The sequence below is a fragment of the Procambarus clarkii genome, chromosome 89, assembly GCF_040958095.1.
Source record: "Procambarus clarkii isolate CNS0578487 chromosome 89, FALCON_Pclarkii_2.0, whole genome shotgun sequence".
Classification (NCBI taxonomy): Eukaryota; Metazoa; Arthropoda; class Malacostraca; order Decapoda; family Cambaridae; genus Procambarus; species Procambarus clarkii.
Window position 1 is genome coordinate 5,768,098 of NC_091238.1, and position 21,720 is coordinate 5,789,817.

At 40.3% G+C, this 21,720-nt stretch overlaps 1 protein-coding gene across 6 annotated transcripts in view; it reads left to right on the forward strand.

The window, feature by feature from the left end:
• Positions 1 to 5,017: 5,017 nt before the first annotated feature.
• Positions 5,018 to 21,720, forward strand: part of LOC123773434 (mitochondrial glutamate carrier 1) — a 32,510-nt gene continuing 15,807 nt past the window's right edge. For 3 of the 6 annotated variants that reach the window (XM_069317857.1, XM_069317856.1, XM_069317858.1), the window contains exons 1-5: positions 5,298 to 5,398; positions 7,916 to 7,970; positions 10,860 to 10,994; positions 13,415 to 13,564; positions 20,704 to 20,837. In XM_069317857.1, the coding sequence (XP_069173958.1) occupies positions 5,329 to 5,398; positions 7,916 to 7,970; positions 10,860 to 10,994; positions 13,415 to 13,564; positions 20,704 to 20,837 (544 nt within the window). In that variant the 5' untranslated portion in view covers positions 5,298 to 5,328. Of the gene's footprint in view, positions 5,115 to 5,283; positions 5,399 to 7,915; positions 7,971 to 10,859; positions 10,995 to 13,414; positions 13,565 to 20,703; positions 20,838 to 21,720 lie in introns of those variants that run through there. The other 3 variants (XM_045767193.2, XM_045767192.2, XM_045767194.2) reach the window with 2 other exon arrangements.

A 21,720-nucleotide genomic window follows, 5' to 3' on the forward strand; every position in this document is an offset into this window, starting at 1 on the left:
CCACCTGCACCAGCTGTAGCTGGCCACAGCCACCTGCACCAGCTGGAGCTGGCCACAGCCACCTGCACCAGCTGTAGCTGGCCACAGCCACCTGCACCAGCTGGAGCTGGCCACGGCCACCTGCACCAGCTGGAGCTGGCCACGGCCACCTGCACCAGCTGGAGCTGGCCACGGCCACCAACTCAGTAATACAATATATATATATATATATATATATATATATATATATATATATATATATATATATATATATATATATATATATATATATATTCCTAGACACACTATTACATCATCGACAAAAGTCAAAAGGTCAACAGCCATAGGGCCTAATTAAGCTTAGGAACCTCAGGGCCCTCTGAGCTTCAGAGTCCCGTTTGAAACTCAGGCTTCTCTGAATACAAGGGTCTCTGAACCTGTGAGTCTATCCGAATCTATTTATCTCTCTGAACCTATGGGTCTCTCTGAACCTATGGGTCTCTCTGAACCTAAGGGTCTCTCTGAACCTATGGGTCTCTCTGAACCTAAGGGTCTCTCTGAACCTATGGGTCTCTCTGAGCCTATGGGCCTCTCTGAACCTATGGGTCTCTCTGAACCTATGGGTCTCTCTGAACCTAAGGGTCTCTCTGAACCTATGGGTCTCTCTGAACCTATGGGCCTCTCTGAACCTATGGGCCTCTCTGAACCTATGGGTCTCTCTGAACCTATGGGTCTCTCTGAACCTATGGGTCTCTCTGAACCTATGGGCCTCTCTGAACCTATGGGCCTCTCTGAACCTATGAGCCTCTCTGAACCTATGGGTCTCTGAATGTGTGGATCTCTCTGAACCTATGGGTCTCTGAATGTGTGGATCTCTCTGAACCTATGGGTCTCTGAATGTGTGGATCTCTCTGAACCTAAGAGTCTCTCTGAACCTATGAGCCTCTCTGAACCTATGAGCCTCTCTGAACCTATGAGCCTCTCTGAACCTATGGGTCTCTGAATGTGTGGATCTCTCTGAACCTATGAGCCTCTCTGAACCTATGGGTCTCTGAATGTGTGGATCTCTCTGAACCTATGAGCCTCTCTGAACCTATGGGTCTCTGAATGTGTGGATCTCTCTGAACCTATGGGTCTCTCTGAACCTATGGGTCTCTCTGAACCTATGGGTCTCTGAACCTATGGGCCTCTCTGAACCTATGGGTCTCTGAATGTGTGGATCTCTCTGAACCTATGGGCCTTTCTGAGCTAGACAGAAATACTGTACAACAAATTTATTAATAAAGGTAACAATCAATTTGTTACGTATTCCCACATAACTCCACAATTACACTCAAAATGCTCTCCAATTAAGAGCACACCTGGAGCTGCACATTTACAGCACAATTAGGAGCCCATCTGGAGCGAGGGATTACCCCTCGATTCTCCTGGTTTACTATAGGTATTATGCCCACAAATTTCCTTTGTAATGTTTGTTCCAGATCCTGAAAACGCTTTATCAGATTCTTCTGACCATCTTTATAGTTATTTTATTTGCTGTCAATTATTTTCTTTATATTCGCCCAACTTGCTCTAACTTTCCTTGTAAATGACCAAGGCACTTTTGTTAATTAAATATCTCTACAGGGTTGTTCTAAGATGAGTTCCAAAAAAGATGTTTATTCACCCATCTATCGATTATAAACCCATGGAACTGGCTTCCCGCTGAAGTCGTGAATCATAAAAAATTGCTGCAATTTAATTTGTCTAAGTCGCTTATAACAGGGCAATCACAGATATAGTGTTGAAGAGTGATCTGTGTACATATGTTGTTTTTGTATATTCTACAGGTTGCTGCAGTGCGCCCTGTCAACATTTTAAAGAGACCCATCAGTGTAAGCATAGTGCTCGTGAGGCCGTAAGTTATTTATAAAGGAATCAATGGTTTCACATGTTGCTCTCAGGAGTGCTGTATTTCCCTTGCTCTTTTTGCTGATGGGCGTGTAAGACACTTGTATTTCATAGTACAGCTATAATGAGATATCATTGGCTAGTTCGTTGCATAAATAGGAATATTTAGTTGAATAAGATTGGCAACACTTCTACTCAACCAGCTTGCATATAGGTTGTCCGGTGGTGCGTTGGCAACACTCCCCCGCCCACAAACAGCACTAGTCAGCTTTTCTCCAAGTAGTAAAGGTGATGTTGGATCTCTCGTCACCCTTACACAGAAAACAACATTGCACAGACCATATACACTGACGGATCACTCAATACAGCTACAGGGAGGGCAGGAAGTACTGTTATTGCTCATCAGCCCGATGGCAGCACAATTCAAAGAAATATCCGAATTAGTAACTGGGCGTCCACAATGCAGGCCGAGTTGGTAGCGATACTGGTAGCACTCGAAATTATTGACAACACTGAAGTAGACAGCTTAATTATTTCTGACTCCCTATCCTCACTACGAGCAATAAACAGTTTGCAATCAAGTAATAACGTGCTTGTCTTGGAAGCTAGACGTAGATATGTAAGAATACTTAGCAAGAGGGTAAATATAAAAATGTTGTGGATTCCTTCTCACATTGGCATGCAGGAACATGACAAAGTTGACGCCCTTGCTAAGGCTGCAGTAAATAAAGACAGTATTGAATGGAATCTTGAGTTATCAAATAGGTCCCTTAAAAGTGTCATTAGACGAGAACTCCTAGATGGATTTCAAGAAAGTAGAACAGTGCAAACTGGAACTAGCAGGTCCATTGTTCATCACAATGAAATGTGTGAAGTAAACCATGTGTATGGGGCAAGTAACAAAGTCAGTAGACTAACAGATGTTGTCACAGCTCGTATAAGACTTGGCTACAAGTATCTCTGGCAGTTCGGCTTGTATAGGGATCTAGATGAAGTAAAGTGTAAAGTGTGTGGACATAGGCAGGGACACACACTCGAACACTATATCTTGGATTGTTGTAAAATTGAGCCTTTTAGAGATAAATCTAAGCTCACTCTGTATGATATGGCAACCTATCTTATTACCATGGATAAGTTACCTGAAATCCTTGCACTGTACCCACATTTTGCTTCCAGTAGATGAACGACATATGAGATTCAGAAACAAGTAGTGTATTGTGAGGACTAATAATAAACAGAAGCTCCCCTATGACTCTGTAATATCCCCATTGGCCAAACTATTATGTATTAACGATAAGACCTACCACTAATGTATGATGACTTACTGTAAATATGTAGCTCTTGTAATAGCACTTTCTCTGTAACTAGCTGACATTGTATCTATAAGGTGTGAAGGATTGAAGAAATTGTTTATGTAATAATCTAAGATGAGGTCTGATAAAGACCTTTTGTGCCCTCTGTAATGCTTTTGCGCTACCGCTCACAGGATGAGTATGGGGTGCACAATAAACTAGCCGCCTTCGGCGGCAACAATCAATCAAATCAAATCCTTACACAGAAGGTAATATTTACCTGTTCAATTCTTTCACATATGGTTGGGAGTTTCAGCTTCTGCCTCATGTTAATGATTTTTGTGCATCTGCAGCCCGTCCTCCAAACAAAGATCCAAAAGTGATTCCATGCACCCGCCAAACCCCCTGTTTATGAATGAAAAGCGGTTTACACACGACTCACAACTGCTGACGTTCGAACATATCCGGAACAAGTGTTTCACTGACGAATTTTGTTCGAATCACAACGCTATAAATGCTTCACCCACGTACTACAAATACAAATAATCGCCAACAGAACCTAAACACCTAACCTAACTTAACCTATGCCTATATATGCACAATATGCTAATATATTATAATATTAATTTATACTTGAGAAAATTCCCGTTTTGAATGAACAGCATATTAAAATTTATGAATGCGTCTGTGGGGTCGACCGCTGGATGTAATGGACTTGAGTCGAGGACGGGTTGGCATCTGGGGGCTCCACGAATCATCCTCATGGCTTCATTTTGAATTTTCTCTAAAGCTTTCAGCCTATTGCTAGGAAGACTAATAATGTGCAGGGCATGGTAGTTGACTAGTAACCTGATGAACATCATGTAGAACATTCTAGCATATTTTACATTAATACCAATATGTGTTTTCCAGCAAGCGTTTTAAAAGGACTTTGCCTTTCTTTGTCTCTTTCGTCTTTCTTTCTAGGTAGACTTGGCCTGTACAGTTCAAGCAGCGGACTATAACTACTGCTGTACTGCTGTCCTCTAGTCTTAGTTCTTGGCCCATTAGGTTTCATCCATTTGACATAATACTGTGTTACTTTATTAACAAGGTCCTCATATAGAGCATTGACATTAGTATATATAAGCTATAAGCTATAAGCATACTGTATTAATGTTATTACGGGGTTTTCACTTAAGCTAATGCAGTGTACTCAAAGTTATACATGTCTATGTTATGCAGTTGTAAAATATACAAGTTATAGCCGCTTCATTAATATGTTCTGCAGAAAATAAAAACTTGTTCTACTAATAAATAAATAGGCCCCCATGCTGTTGGTGTCTTTTTTTCCCCTGACCAGAAAAAGCTACATCATGAGTCCTTGTATTGTTCGACTTGTCTGATAAAATAGAAACATTTTCATAAGAATCCTCATGTCATCCAACGTTCTATAAACACGGGATTATAAATAAAACAAGAAAATAAAGTCACACCACAAGCACTGAGTGACTAGACAATTGTTACAATGCCGGCCGGGGTGCGCGTGTACCTCTTATAGCTTGTTGGCTTGTTTGCCAGCGACACTAAGGTCTTGATAGTCTGCATGTAAATGTCTCGTTTCATTACTTAGGTTATCTAATATACTTGTGACTACCGCATGCTTCCCGACGTCCTGATAGCGATCCCCAGTTGAGTAGGCGCTATAGATTAGCACACTAAGCCGACCATTCCAACACATTAACACTCCCGAGTCTGTAAAAACTTGCCCCGGAATGTCTGCTATGTCGTGAAATATGCAAGAGGGGAGGTACTATTGTGCTCAAAAATAAAAATTCCACTCAATATAAATACAAAAAAATATATATATAATAATTACCTTTATTGTGAGAGTATAATGATATGCTTGGTGTGTATACGAGTCTCCTACGGCCGGCAGCGGGGTCGAGGAAGCCAGTCAGCCAACAGCTTCAGGTAGGAAGGGTATTATGGCCTCCTCTCACCACCATATATATATTTCTTGGTATATATTGTGAGAACTCTCATCTGCACATGGTGGGAACTGTTGTTATTACCGTATGAATACTCGGTAGTGAGGAATTTAGTGTGCATGGCGTCCGGTCCAGCAGACGACGAGGCCAGAGCCGACATTATGCGTGTTTATTGAGGTCAGCTGACTGTTGTTTTGATGCTCCAGCTGATGTTGTTGTCCCGTCATGTGACCTGCACCTACTCTCAAAAAGGAGAGAGATTGTTGTGTAGGGTCACTGCTATATTCTGGTATCACTGGTGCCTTCTGGGGTCACTGGTTCCTTCTAGGGGTCACAGCCATACTCTGGGGGTCACTGCTATATTCTGGGGTCAATGCTATATTCTGGGGTCTGCTATATTCTGGGGGTCACTGCTATATTCAGGGGTCACTGCTATATTCTGGGGGTCACTGCTATATTCTGGGGGTCACACTGCTATATTCTGGGGGTCACACTGCTATATTCTGGGGGTCACACTGCTATATTCTGGGGGTCACACTGCTATATTCTGGGGGTCACTGCTATACTCAGGGGTCACTGCTATACTCTGGGGTCACTGCTATATTCTGGGGGTCACTGCTATATTCTGGGGGTCACTGCTATACTCTGGGGTCACTGCTATATTCTGGGGTCAGTGCTATACTCTGGGGTCACTGCTATATTCTGGGGTCACTGCTATACTCAGGGGTCACTGCTATACTCTGGGGTCAGTGCCCCTCACTGGGGTCGGTGGGTGGCACTCTCTTGGATGTCTGTCTCTCCTCCCCCCATCCTCTTGAATCTGTCACTCCCCCATCCTCTTGAATCTGTCACTCCCCCCTCCTCTTGGATCTGTCTCCCCCCTCCTCTTCGATGTCTGTCTCTGTCTCCCCCCCTCCTCCACTTCGATGTCTGTCTCTGTCTCCCCCCCTCCTCCACTTCGATGTCTGTCTCTGTCTCCCCCCCCTCCTCCACTTCGATGTCTGTCTCTGTCTCCCCCCCCCCTCCACTTCGATGTCTGTCTGTCTCCCCCCTCCACTTCGATGTCTGTCTGTCTCCCCCCTCCACTTCGATGTCTGTCTGTCTCCCCCCTCCACTTCGATGTCTGTCTGTCTCCCCCCCCTCCTCTTCGATGTCTGTCTGTCTTCCCCCCCTCCTCTTTGATATCTGTCTGCCTCCCTACCCCACCCCTCCTCTTTGATGTCTGTCCCCCCCCCCTTCCTCTTGGATGTCTGCCTCCCTTCCCCCTGGGATTAGTGGCATGCTGCAGAATCACTCCATGCCACCTGCTAGAGTCAGTTACTCGTGCAGTGATATGTTTATTTTGCAGTATTTTTTGTTTCGTATTTGCACTTGGGAATGTATGTGTGTAACTTTAACCAAGGCTCCTGACACACAGCGATCACTCTGATTACAATTTAAACACAATAGTTGTGTGCAGTAGATACTGTAATTGTAAAGCTCTTGGCTGCATGTGCATATGTAGTAGCCTTATAAAATACTGTATTAAAGTACTGCACCTTCCGAGTAACTGCTGTAAGCTTAGCCTCTGTAATTTTTATTAAATGTTATTTATTGTATAGAACAACAAAATAAAAAATTCTAAACAAATTACAGAAAACTATGGATTGTGGGAAAATTATTTAAATTCCTATTTATTAATTTAGGCATTTTAATTTTTAAAATCTTTGTGAAGATATAAAAAAAACATGTAGGTTAAAGTAAAAATAACAAAAAATCTAATTGCAATACTGTACTGTACTTTTGATCTAGGGGCATACATAGATACTTGTATCGGCGAGTCATGCCACCCTGCTTGATCCCAAGTGGCCTGTACCCAACAAATCAATTCCATCACCAATAATGTGTTTAGTGCTACTCATTAGATCCTATACCATTTCCACAAGTCCATTGAAGGATACCCAACTGTCATCACAAATATTGATAATTAATTACTAATGACACCAGATAAACATTAATTTCATGTCTTTTTAAGGCTTAACGGCACCGGAGCTAGACAGATTAGACGTACTCTATATTGATAGCTTCCCAAGTTTATAAAGTCAAGGCCACCCTGTCTCTATAGACTTCTGATGGTCTCTAGTGCAAGCAAATTTCTGCATACTTCATCCAGTTGCCCACTTGTCTAAACACTTACTAAAGTGCAGTCCGTACACACAAAGGGAATCACAAAAGCCCTCGAGTGTGCTTTGCATCGGAATCATTAATATTTGAACTTTTGTACAAGGCCTCCTAAGTATGCACTGTTTAAGTACTGTACATCTTAAAACCAATATTTTGTACATGCTCTTTAAATAAGGTTGGGGAATAATTGTGGTATCATTACCTTGTGTGATGTTTGCAGAGAAATTAAGAGTTTGTCCAATGGAGTATAAGCTACCATTTATAATTAATAGGTATATACTGTAATTACAATTATATTAATAATGAAAGTTTTACATAATGAATTGTAGGACATTGCATAATATTGGAAGATTTAAACAAAATATTAGAACTAGGTATTTAACATATCAGTATCTTAATTCTCAGGAAGTGGCATATACAGTACAGTATTGTAGTCTTATTAGTTTGGCAATTTCTCCTAATAATTGTACATATACAAAATAGTGCTAAATTCTGTACAGGTGACCTACTTTCTTTAGGTTTAAGTATTGGTGATAAGCATTGTACAGTGTAGTCATAAAAGGATTTATTAATGCAGTTGTGTAATTTTTTTCAGTTACTAGGATTTTTCATAAATTTCAGGTACAGCTGCAAGACATTCTTTGGTTACCATAATGGGAGACCAACCAAAATTTAAGTGAGTATCTATCTTGCTTTGTACAAATTAGAAACATCTTTTAAAAGTGAACTCGCATAGTTAAGGCTGATGCACTTTATTTTATTCATATGATAAATTACTTATCCATATGATAAATAAAGCTAACCAAATTCTAGGAATAATCAAGCGTACCTTTACCTTTAAATAAGAAGGTAGTCATTCAATTGTATAAGTCTAAATGTGCCCTACCTGGATTATTACATCTAGGCATGGAGACCTCATCTTCAGAAAGACATAGCTGCTCTGGAGAAGGTGCAACACTAGGCAATAAAAATCATCCCAGAGCTTGGCCATCTCTCGTATCGGGAACAGTTGAGGGCCACAGGGCTAACAACACTGCAAACCAGGCATGACAGGGCAGCTCTTCTTTAAATTTTTAACATGCTGAACAATTTGGAGGATGTTGATCCGGACAATTTCTTTAAAAGATCAGATGTACAGTAACACGAACGAGGAGCAACAGTTTCAAGCTCAACAAACTACAATGTAGGACTGAGAACAGGAGACACTTTTTCACCCATAGGGCTATAAATCCATGGCACTGCCTACCCGCCGAAGCCATAAATGCCAAACCTCTGTTGGGGTTTTAAAGTTCAACTGGTAAAGATCATCAGGGCAAAGGGGGACCTTTGACAAGCTGCCAGCTTCCTGTCTTCATCAAGGCCACTAGTGTTAGTGGCCCTCGGGTAAATTCTGGTATAGAACTTGAATTATATACAGATTAATAATGTGAAAAAATAGCTTTAACTGACTTTAGATGGGTTGTTGGTATTGATATTATTTAGTTCAAAAGATGTAATTTTTTTTTTAGGAGGAAGTACATATTTGTTTAATCCTTTTCCATATTGTATAAAATTTTTGGGAAACAAAATACAGCACAGTACTGAGAGTTAATTGGTAAAGATTTCCTACATATATTTTTGTGTAAAGTATAAGGTGATCTGGCACAAGAATTTTTACTACTGAACTAAAGGATGCCTGGCATGTGGTGCTGTGTAAGAATACTTGGGATCAGTGTACTTGGCCATTTTCCAAAGGTGCAGGTACATCATTACTGTTTAATCTTTGAGACTAATTAATACTATATTTCAATGCAGATATATTTCTTCAAAGTGCTGTTCAGTTACTATTGCATATCTGTCTGTTCATTGCTGAAGGTTTGCATGTCAAGATGGGTTGTGGTTACAGAAAACTATACAGTACATCAATTGAAGACCTTGGTATTGAAGTCGACCTAATGCACTTAGTTACATTTGTGAAGAATACAAATATCCTTACACAAACTATAAAGGCTTCCCATTTTGCAGCATAGGCCTGAAATATGCAACTCGTGAAGGTCAAAATAAAAGTGTACTTCAGTGCAAAGGTTTGTAACATGTTCGTGCTATGCTAGCACTAAGATGGCTAATTATGAGTATGGGTTAAGGGAATTGGATCTTGTAACACTAAAAGAAAAAAGTGGGAGGATATGATCACTACATGCAAGATACATACTGTGGGGAATAAAAAAGATAGATGAGGACAGCCTCTTTAAATTTAGAAAAATATAGGACAAGAGGATACGTGGAAGCTAGATATTCAAAAGATACGATGAAATGTATGGAAATTCTTGTCAAACAGTCGAGTGTACTAAAAGAAGTCATGAAAGTCGCCTCCATTCACAACTTGAGGTAAAATTCATTAAAAAATAAATTGATACAAATGTTGTAATATTGTGCAACAGGTATAACAAGGCTAGTAGGTGAGACATGAAGAGCTAGACCTCCCCATAGTCATTAAGTAAATGCCTCACAGTTCCAATGAGTGAGGAATTAGGCCCAAGGTCTAATTCCAACTTGGGTATAATATTTTGTTGTTTTATTAACAATGAAATGGCAGCATTCAAATGCACACATTATAGTACAGACAGGAATACATTAGGTACATTGACTGGGATGTACATTGAGACACTGTGCTCAATGGGAAGGTGCATAAATATAAGATATAATTCACACAGTGCATGGTTTAGCATGCACTGTAAAAAGGAAAACTCAAGAATAAGAACACAGTACATGAAGATCACTCGAGTAGTAAATCCCCCAAAACCATAGCTGCCAATGGAAGACCTTTGTCAGATCTTGAACATTCTGGTTGACAGATTGAATCCGAAGGGAAGAACCGTGAAGTTTTCATTAGAATATTCCACTAGGAAACCCTATTCATTCTCTATACCTCAAATGAATAGGGCTATGCCAGTAGGCATTCCGAAGGTCAAAAAAGTGTAGAATAGTGGAGTAGGTGGTTTGAGAAGAATGCAAGGATATCCAACGGGCAATGGGGTACCAGTCCCATGCGGGGACCTTGACACCAGCCAAGAAGTTTGCATACCCCTGGTGGTATTAAAAAAGCTCCAAAACATGTGCCTTCTAAACTACATGCACAAAGCCTATTCTTCAGGAAAACAAAACTTGATGAAAGTAGGTTTTACTTATTGGTTGGGTCTAGTATACATTCTAGTATACAGGAGGGAGTATCTAGTATACAGGAGGGAGTTGAAGACTGGAGGTACAGCATCATGTTTGATAAGGTTCAGTAATGATTATGATTATTATAGGTACTTAACATTTGATTGCAAAGGTCATTTAGGTTTTAGAGAAAGGTTTATGTTGAAGATAACATTAACTTATATTACATTAAAACAAAAGGAAATTGATGTTGCTTTATTCAAGTGTCAATGCAAGGGAAGATCATAACATAATGCTGACTAATATGACTGGCTCACAAATGATTAGTGGCTTCATAAATATCTAAATAGGTACCTACTATGCTGTAGGTACCTGGGTAATGAGCCAACAAGTTATTTATTAATTTTCGTTAATATATTTTCAGGTTGTTACCAAAGATCTTAAATGGAGGAATTGCTGGTATAGTGGGAGTGACCTGTGTATTTCCGCTTGATTTGGTAAAGACACGGCTTCAGAATCAACAAATTGGTCCAAATGGCGAACGCATGTATAATTCAATGTAAGTTTTTTGTAGATGGGTTCCCTGAATATAAGTTCCCATAAATAAGTTTTCATTATGTAACAATCATATTATTTTCTTTTGCAAATCTTGAACGGTTGTTGGCAATGTAATGACATGTTGTGACAGCCGAGACAAGGCCTGGAGCACGGGGGACAGAGAGCTTGAGTGAGGCCAGGGGTAGAGAACTTGGATGTGGGGGTGAGCATAGAGCGCAGAGTTCAAATGCGGGACAAGAGCTGGAAGCTCTGTAGCAAGGCTGAAGCGTCTTGTGAGAGTGGGAACAGGATTCGTTGTTACATTGTTGCTAGTGAATGTTGATGGTGTTGGAGGTCTGTGGGATCTCTCGAGCATTTGTACTGAACCATGATTCAAGATTCTGTTTGTCGATGCTTCTGTTTTTAAGGCTTATATTACAAGTTCCTCCCTTTGCCAAATTGACTAACATCTTTGTAGGCTACCTGTTGGCTGGCCTAATTGATGCTTGTTCACTTGGGAAAGAGATAATAATTTTAAATAGTGCATACAGGATTAGTGTAGAAATTCTTGGGAAGTAGAATATTCAGATAATTAGTGGAACTGGGATTAATGTAGAACTGCATGGAAAATGTAGTTCTCAAGGGTAAGTTAGATGGAATTAACCACTGTGATGCGCCGATTTTATTGTGAAATTCTCCCTGTGCGCATGAAATAATGTTCCCCCAAAATTATTTTTTCTTCCTAAGATAATAAATTCCCTTCCCTGAACATGTCTATGTAAAAATAAATACCAAATTCCACTTACTTTGGCTGTGGGGATTTGGACAAGGTGCGCTGTGACGTCATCAGGGGGCTGGTCGCCTGGGCCATTCAAGCACCGAGTTGCCACAAATATGTTTTCAATTGTATGTTTTATGTATTTCCAATGGGGTTTTGTTTGTTTCTTTATCATATATGATGCATATTTGTGTCCTTTACAATATGTATACAGTAGAAGGTTCATAATGTTCCATGGAACTGTGATACATGTGTTAGTAATGTGTCCAAAATAAATGTTTATTGTTGCAATATTGTTAAAAATTCACTAAAATTACAATGTGTACAGTTTCACACACTACAGTATATACACAGTAACACACTGTATTACACACTCTGTACTTCGGAAGTGAGTAATAATCAATGAAGTAGTTTGTGGTACACAGTGCGACTTTTCTCTCGTTGCACCAGGTACAGATAGATTTCGATTCCTGTTTCTTCGTTCTGTGTGCTTGCAAATAACGCACTCACATACACCCTTGGCATAAGTACCTGTAGGTGGTATGTAGCCAAGCTTGTAAAACGAAAGGTGGTCGTGAAAAGATCTCTTTGTATGGTCCCACATAGGAAAAGATTCAGCCAGCCTCAAAGATTGTCTGTCAGTCAAGAAGAGATTCAGCTATTCTTGAAATTATCTATGGAAAACACCATCATGGAAGCCACTAACACTGTTCATCTATGTTACTTGTATCAGATGCATCATCACTGAATGCAGAAAACTATTCATCTATGTATCATCTAAATAAATTGGAGATACCATAGGTGAGCTAGGGTGGCGCTCGGAGCTACAATTGGATACGCTAGCTGGATCGTCCTCATAGGTGCTGTATAACTTGCATCCAACCTTTGTGTTAGGTCCTTATTGCGCTTAGCTTCACCAATATTATGACCCTATGTTCTTCAAACAATAAGGTTTGAATTTCACTAACAGAGTGTGATCTTTCAACACCGCGTCGGACAGATGTTAGGGAGCCAGAGGCACGTATGCATCCCCCATGGTTGCTCACGCAGTACTAACCCTGCCAGCAGCCCTAGGGCATTCTGGGATTTTTTTCCAAGATGGCTGCCTCTCACTGGAGGTTCTAAGAGTCCATTTCGTACATAACCAACCTCGCACACATTTAGAATGCGTACAAAAAAATAGTTTTCTCGGTTGGCGCAGTTTCCCACCGACCGAGAATACTCGGTTGGTGCAGATCAGTGGTTACTTGAGTACAGTAATTGTATATTGTATAGTCACTAATTACACACAACGTAGTTAGCGGAGTTTGTCGCAGACTCTTAAATCCAATGCCAAGTTCAAGTTTTGAATAGGTGATCTATAAGCAAAATAAATCAACATTTAGATAGTTTTGTTATATGAAGCTTGGAATTTGGAGGTTCCACTGTACACACATGGCTGGATTTTTGCTAATCATTCTTCTTTCAGATTTTTTTTAATATCTCAAATGCCTTATTGCATTGAAATTGAGCAATGTAGTTCCAAAACAACTTTTTTTTTTTGTTTTAAGAATACAACATTCATACAATTGTCTATTGATGTATCTGTTATAGGTACAAAACATTCCTAGTTATTCATTATATTCCATGGATTGTTAATTCATTGGTCTGTTTAAAAATCACAGGTTTGATTGCTTCAAAAAAACTTACCGTGTAGAAGGATACTTTGGTATGTACCGAGGCTCTGGTGTCAACATTCTGCTAATCACCCCAGAAAAGGCTATTAAGCTTACAGCAAATGACTACTTCCGTCACCATTTAACTACAAAAGATGGGTATGTATTAACTTATACTAGCCAATTATGGTATTTTTTTATCTTAAAAGGTAGGGTGGATAGACCTACCATAATTCACTCGCAATCTTAAATTAAAAAATGCTTTATTCTGTTCTACTTTTATCTATATTTGATGCCTAATTCTCCTGGGAAACTTTTTTTTAATAGTGTAATTTTTGTATTTATTCTTCTTTTTAAGCTTTTTAATTTCCATTCACTTTAATCAGACATTTACTTGTGTATATGTCGACTCTCTTTTTTTTCCTTGCAGTATTCTGCATACATTCCTGTCGCTAAAGCATTTTGTTTTATGTAATTCATTGATACTCATCACAGTCCTATAGCCCATCTCCTCAATGTACAAACCATCCCAATATATTTCTTTTAAACTCGCATAATACCGAGTACATCATATCGTTAGAATTTTTTTCCCCTCGTTGCCTGCATACAGGACTGGACAAGTTTTTCTCAACTGCATTTACCTTCTTTGGTACCACTAACATATACATTACCTACACAAGTGTACTTAATTTAAATTCTTTATATGGTATAATATACAACTGTTGGAGACATGAAGTATGTTAGGCTTATTGAAGTCTGTAGCTATAGGGGGAAACTTTATGGAGGCTTTATGAAATGGAGCCAGTTTAGGTGATACTTGGTATAGCCTTGTGGAAGACCTGTTTGGTCATGCAGTCATCAAAGTACTGTATTTGTCAGAAATATTTTACTTAAAATTATTTGCCAGATCCATCGGATTATTAATTTTTGTCAATTCTAACTTAAAGTAATGAAATTGTTAAATATTACATTAGTAATAAAGACCAATACAAATTATTCCAGTTTTATATGGCTCATCTATCAGAAATTAATAACTTACCACTATTCCAACGTTATCCAATTCAACTGAATTAACTAACCTCATTAAAGATGATTTATCTAATAGTGGATGATGTATGCATCTTTTGGTCAGTCAAGTTAAGCACCGTTGAGTGTGGTCAGACTTGGGTGAGTGAGAGCGTGGACAATCTCACCCTTGACTAGGGGACTGTGAGTAGATAATGGGCTTCCTGTGTCAGGATCAGGAAGTATACCACTGTCAGGTGGTATATCATCTGATAGTGGTATACCATATCAAACCTTCTGTATGCTCTAATAAGCACAGCATAAAATAACAACATACTGGAGTGAACTATATGGAAAAAAATGCAGAATAGAACCAGTGAAGAGCACGAGTGCCATAGGCACAATCAAGAGAACACTGTATAAACATCAGAGGTCCATGGTTGTTCAACATCCTTCCAGCAAGTATAAGAAATATTGCTAGAACAACCGAGGACATCTTCAAGAGAAAACTAGATAGTTTTCTTCAAGAAGTGCTCAACCGACCAGACTATGTTGAATATGTGGGCATGCAAGCTGCTCCAAGCAACAGCCTGGTGGACCAAGTTCTTGCAATGTAAGCCTGGCCTCAGGCTGCGCTTGGGGAGTAGAACAACTCCCAGAACCTCCATCAAGCAGGTATCAAGCAGGCTGTTCATGCAGTCACCCATCCAGTTACTCCCCAGACCCAACAGCATTTAAGCTTCTGAACTGTTGATGGGCAGTGGTTAGCACAGTTGGCTGGCAACCATTTGGAGCTATGTCCGATTCGCGGGCAGGGCACGAGACCTTTGGCACATTTCCTTACTGGGAAGGAGTACCCGGTAGTGTCTGGGATAGTGTTACTTTCCCCTACCACCATTTCCCCATCTTCTTTTCCCCCCCTTCCCTTACCCCCCTTTACCTATCTTCCCTCCTTTTACAAATTTTATCTATCTTCCCTCCCCCTTTACTTGTCTTCCCTCTGCCCTTTTCTGATTTTACCCATCATCCCTTCCCCCTTTACCCATCTCCCCATTCTCCTTCCTCTTACCCTCATCTCCTTATTTTCCTTTTTTTCCTCCCTTTTCTACCTTCCCTGTCTGGTCACCAACCTTATACAGAGACTATTCCATTTACATGTACAGTATACATGTCTGTGTACAGAGGGGAACCTGGCAGTACCCAGGTTTGTCTCTTTCCCCTCTTCCCACTTTGCTCTCCCTTCATCCTTCGGTCCTCCTCTCCCCATCCCATTTTCCCCTCTTCATTTTGCCCCACCTCTTCCCTCATCCACCCCCCGTCCCCCCCACCCTCTCCCCTCATATTATATCTTCACTGCATACTATCATCAGTGTTTACACTATCTTCATCACCATACCCATCTTCATTATTCGCTATTGTCATCACTTGTAACCTGAATAAATTCAGTTCATTATTTTCAAGTAAATCATGTAAATGAGTGGTAAACTCTACAGGAAAACAAGTTAGTAATTTCATTTGAATTAATGAAAATTGTATGGGGGGAGAAAGTTTGAGTTAGTTTGATATTCTCTCTCCCATCTTTACTCTTGATATTGCTTTCAAGAATATTTCTTCCATCACCCAAAGAGCTCATGGTAATTAGATCAGTGGCTTCCTCAAGCACCTTTCATTTATTAACAATATCTGTCATTTCAATACTTTTTTCAAGTCGTCTTTCTTTTCCCATCAATTTTATGTATAAATTTCTAACCAAAATCTACATTTTCCTGAATTATCTCGCCTGACTTCTCCCCCAGAGAGGATCCTACCGACTCATTGTTAGGGGTCTAATGCAGTCAGAGCAGATACATATTGAACTGATGCAACAGCTGACATTTTAAACTATACTTGATGCAACCTAAAAGTGCATTTTCAGAAAATTTGAACCCTTTCCAGGCACTACTTTACATCATGGAAACCACAAAGTTAACTACTGAATGGCCCACTATATAATACCCTGACTTGCACTATGAGGCATCTCCAACATCACTGCACAGCCCCAAAACAGTACCGAAGATTTGGGTGAATTAGGTACAAAATTTACTATGAAGTAAATTTTAAATTTTGGGGGGAGTCTGGAACGGATTAATTCTATTTACATTAGTTCTTATGGGGAAATTTGCTTCAGTTTACAAATTTTTGGCTTACAAGCTGTCTCTGGGAACGAATTAAATTTGTAAGCCGCGATACCACTGTATATGGAAAATCTCCACACTGACCAGTATACATAACCGAGTCACTTAACATACAATTTGCACGTCATACATCTAATTGTGTTCCCTGTATATATCATGCACACTCAACAGCAATGCCCTCCCAATTTACTGTTATTGATGACATGACAGGTGCATCTCTCCAACTGGCTTCCCTCACCTAGCAGGTGCTTGGGACAACCACAGCTGGTATCTGATTTTACATCAGCACTAAGACATTTGCACCATACATAATTGAGTACTCGCATCTTACCGGTCTCCTTATTCACACCCATCCTCACATTTATCCAGATGACTGAAGAACCGAAGATCACCCGGGCTTCCTCCACGTGGTGGATGACCCTGTGCTGGGAACACGGGGTGCTGAATGACATGACTCTCCAGGGTGGCGTTCACTCGCTATGGGGTGCTGATTCAGGCTCACGGCCCACCCACACACGAGCTGGTGTCGCTCGTATCAGGTGTGGTGGATGGCGGATGATGATACGGTGAGGTGGAATTTCAATGTCCAACACGGACCTGTAATCTCAATAAATTGCACTTAAGGGTTCTACCAAAACACTGGGAAACCTTTTCCAATTCCACCTTCTGCCTGTTATCTTGGTCATAACAACAGATGACCACAGATGTTAGCAATAACATTGGATCACCACGAGGCTGCCTGCTGCCTTGGTTGAGTACGTGTTGACTCACCGAGTCCTGCCTCAATTCCTTAATATCATTCCCACGATCGTGCAATTAGGATCCAGGCACGATCCTCAATAGTGGGACACTGTAAGGAGAAGGAAATTGATGGATAAGTGTTATGGTGGTGGTGGCGGACAGGCCACTACCACCGGGGACACCTCTGCCCAGACAACACCAATTCTAGACTGAATTTTGGCGGGCTTAACTAATGTGGGCACGCTGCCCTCCCTCAGTGTTTGTCTTGATTAATGAGAGAGAAGCTGGCTGGCCTAGCCATGCTGAACCCAATGAGAGCCCTTTCCCTCGCTCTCACCCGGTGACGTAAGTGAGGGAGGCTTGGGGATGACATCACACCCAGGGTGGATGGCGACAAGCACCCCCCCCCCCCTCGCCAAAACTGTTGACTTCTCTCGCCCAAGTCACTGGGTGAGTTAGTCACACTGTCACACTGCTCTGCACACATTTTCCAAGTAAAATGTGTTAAAGTTGTAACTTTCTACACAGCTGTGCTAGGATCTTCATCGTAGTCTGAATGGAGAGCTGAGAGCCTCGGCTTCCTATAGACTCCTAACACGGGACATATCGGGGAGAATTGTGGAAATCTAGGACCCGTGCACCTAGGTGCACCCTAGGACACATCTAGAACCATTTAGAAGCTAGCTGGTAATTCCATTCCCTCACACTTGGTCATTTGTATGCAAGTTAAGCTAGCTTCTGATGAGGCTTGGATTAGGAACAGAGTGGATAGCTCATAAACTAAACTTTATGTAATGGGTATGAAAAGCACTTTCTTGAGCAGTACTTATGATTTCTTTCATATTCCCTCCTGTCTCCCACCTATGCTTGTTTTGTTTTTCCTAGGCATCTAGTAATTTGTGAAAAGGTTGGGTTGCTGGGCTTGGCTGTTGTGGTAGTTGGTATTAGTGACAGTGAGCCATTCAGTAGTTAGGAAGGGCACTGCTTGGCAGTCCCTGTGATGCCAAGTAACATCTGTAAGACTTTGTGGAATGCATTTTCTGGAATTATTTTGGGCTGGATTAAATATTCTTCACTAATACAACTCTGTGGAAACCGTTGGAAAACTTACATGCTCCAAAATGTAGACTTTCCCTGACTGTGATTGGCCCTAATTAGGGTTTGGTAGGATTTTTCCCCAGGTGAGCAACCAAGCCTACAACTCTGAGAATTTTTTTTTTTTTTTAATTTACAGTACCATATTCAAAATGCCTAATTTCTTTGGCAGAAAAATGAAAGTTTAGTTTGCCATATGTAAAAATAATAATGCAGAGGTATGTAATTGAAAATCCCAATCCCTAGTTCAGAAAATTATACTTTTATCAAATGTGGTAATTTTTGAAAGGCTTGAAGAGGACTTTACCCATATGTTATATGTAACTCCGTAATAATAGTGCAGATATAGCCATTCATTCATTATTATTATCTGTTGCTTAAAATGGCTTATAATAAGTCATATTCATTTTATTGTGATGTGTTTCCAGTGTCCTGTAGAATTATGTATACTGTAGTATTTGAACATTTAACCAGTGGAAAAGAACTAGAAAGACAGTTGGCCATGTTCTAGGTTGCAAGTGTTTTTCAGTGTAGGCAAGTGGTGACTGCTTCACTTTCATGATAGCTAGACCAGCATGTGGAATTCTTTGACAAATGTTTCAGGTGCGCCTGCAAGAGTCTTTAACACTTGAAGGCATTTGAAATGTCTTGGGGGAGATTCTTCATGGGGCCATCCCCTCAAGGATAGGGAGTTCCCAGAGGGAACAAGGCATCGAAGATGATTACTGGTAATGCTCTTGCGCTGCATCAGGTAACCCTGCTGACACCTACACCCATGACCCCTCTTTCCATAGTTCATAAATAAATTTAATCCCCCTATCCCTTAAACAAACATTTAAAATGTAAACCATAACACAAACATTTAGTATTCAGCAACAGATTAAATTATCCTTTTGGTGAGAATATCCCTGATTTTGTCCTCCGCTTCTATTCCCAGGTCCTTGGCAAAACACACCTCCAGAAAGCTTGGTTATTTAACACTTTCGCGCTATCTGGACGCGCCGGCGCGTTCGGTTTCGTCTAACGTAAACACATAGTGGACATAAAGTTATGTCTACTTTTAAAATATTTGTATAAAATTCAATTTTTATCCGATTTACTTTGGGTTTGTTTCAAACTGCGCGCTATGAGGCTCTCTTTCTCACCACTAGGCTGCATGGTACAATAAGTTCATGAAAGGTGTGGATAACTTCGATCAAATGGTATTTTGTCCCGAACGGGTTGCAGGTGGGTGACTTTAGCCGTTTATACTGGTAATTCTTCCCCCATATCATGTATTATATGCATATGTCTGTTTAGGGAATTTTATTCCGATCAATATACAACCAAAAATAACTGTGTGCAACAAGTATAATCTTGACAAACATAACAAAAGTAAAAATATTTCGTGTGTGTTTGACGCTCACTGATATGTTCCAGCGTTGTTTTATATTTGTCGCTATTCTAACTTACGCTTTGTTGATATTTGTTACCTATGGGCACATAGAACATTCTATTGCGAACACATTGACATAAAAATGAATGACGTACATAGAAAATTAATGTCATGAGAGTTAAATAAGTATAAACTTTCAAAGCGCCGTGCGTCGTCCCGTCACCGATACCGGGTAACAATTTCACCACTTCCCACACTCTTGCGGGCGGGCTGCATCATTATTCTACGCTTATATTCATATCACCGTGTTGGGAATTTCATTGCGAGTCCATTGATACCAAAATTAAAGCTGTAGAACAAGTGTGGAGGTGATTACAATCCCAGGAGTAAAAACATTTTGTTGCTGATGGGCGCTCACGGCGAGTCATCTACGTAGTTATTTATTTGGTGCTGGTATCCCTATATGTTTCATGACTTATTTTACTAATGTTCTTCTAGAGAATTTTATTGCGAACACGTTGGTACCAAAATGAAATACGTAGCATGAAAACTAAGGTCAGAAGAGTAAAAAGAGTATACACATTTTTGTTTTTACGCTTAAGCGATAAAAACGCAGTGCGCACATTCGGTTGGCTGAGTGACCTTTGCGGAGAGCGCGAAAGTGTTAATACAGTACTCTTAAATGTGGGGTTTGTGTCATAGGGTTGCACCGTCAAACTTGCATCTGCACAAAAGAAAGCATAGCACTTTCATCTCAAGTCTGTCCAAGATTAATAATTTTGAATCACTAATGATAGAATAATAAAAGATGTATTAATCCTTTTACTGATGCCTAAGCACATTAATATATTTTAGACTAGTTTACATCGCTTAACTTTTCTATAACCATTTTTTCCTGTAATTTACAGTAAGCTTCCTATTCACCGAGAGATGACAGCTGGTGGACTGGCAGGTTTGTGCCAAATTGTGGTAACTACACCAATGGAACTTTTGAAGATTCAACTTCAAGATGCTGGTCGAGTTGCAGCTCAAGCAATGGCCAGTAAGTTCATGTATACTGTAAATAATTAAACTACAGTACAGATTTCTTTATGCCAGAAATTCAGTCACTATCTTTGAATCTGGATGGTATATGTACAGTAGTCCCTTTTAGTGCTGCAAATTTAAGTAATATGAATTTTGCTTGGCATGATCATGAAACTAGATGGATAGCTGCCACTCAACATCCTGGGATAGGACAGGCAACTAAAAGGCCTGGTTCAGGAAGTAAGAGACTTCCCGGGAAAATGAATATTGCTGTTTTCTCTGCCCCTTTTGTCATGCTTACATAGCATGATATACAGAGCAGCGATCTCTCGCACAACACATCCTTGAAAATGGCTAATTTGGTTGTATGTGCCAATCCGCTTTACTCCTAAAGTTCTAGTTAGGTGCCATAAATTCACAAATAAGTGTCTGTGTAATGAATGCTATCAGGCATGATTTGTCATTATTTTGTGTGGCGATCTATGGCATGCTGAGGAGCTGCTGGCATTTACCAGGATTCACATTCCCCTCCCACCCCACACCTCCCGTTGTTGTTGTTGTGCATTTAAACACAACTTGTGTTCTTGTTACTTGAAACATACACCTTGTTTTACTCACTTTGGATTTACCATACATATGTTTGTACCATGGTTCTCCCATGCATCCTCTGTTTTCAAGCAAGAAAAGGAGATCCCCCTTTTAACACTTAAACCACGCAATATATACATATACAATGGGAGTAACCGTCCTGAAACTTCGCAAGACATACGATTAAGGGGTCTAGCGTACGATTTTAAATGCCCTGTGAGGGATAGGGGTCACAGCCGATAGTAAACGGATGCCACAGGTCCATCTAATTGCCCAAAGCTACTCAAAGCTTCCTTACATTACATTAGTAA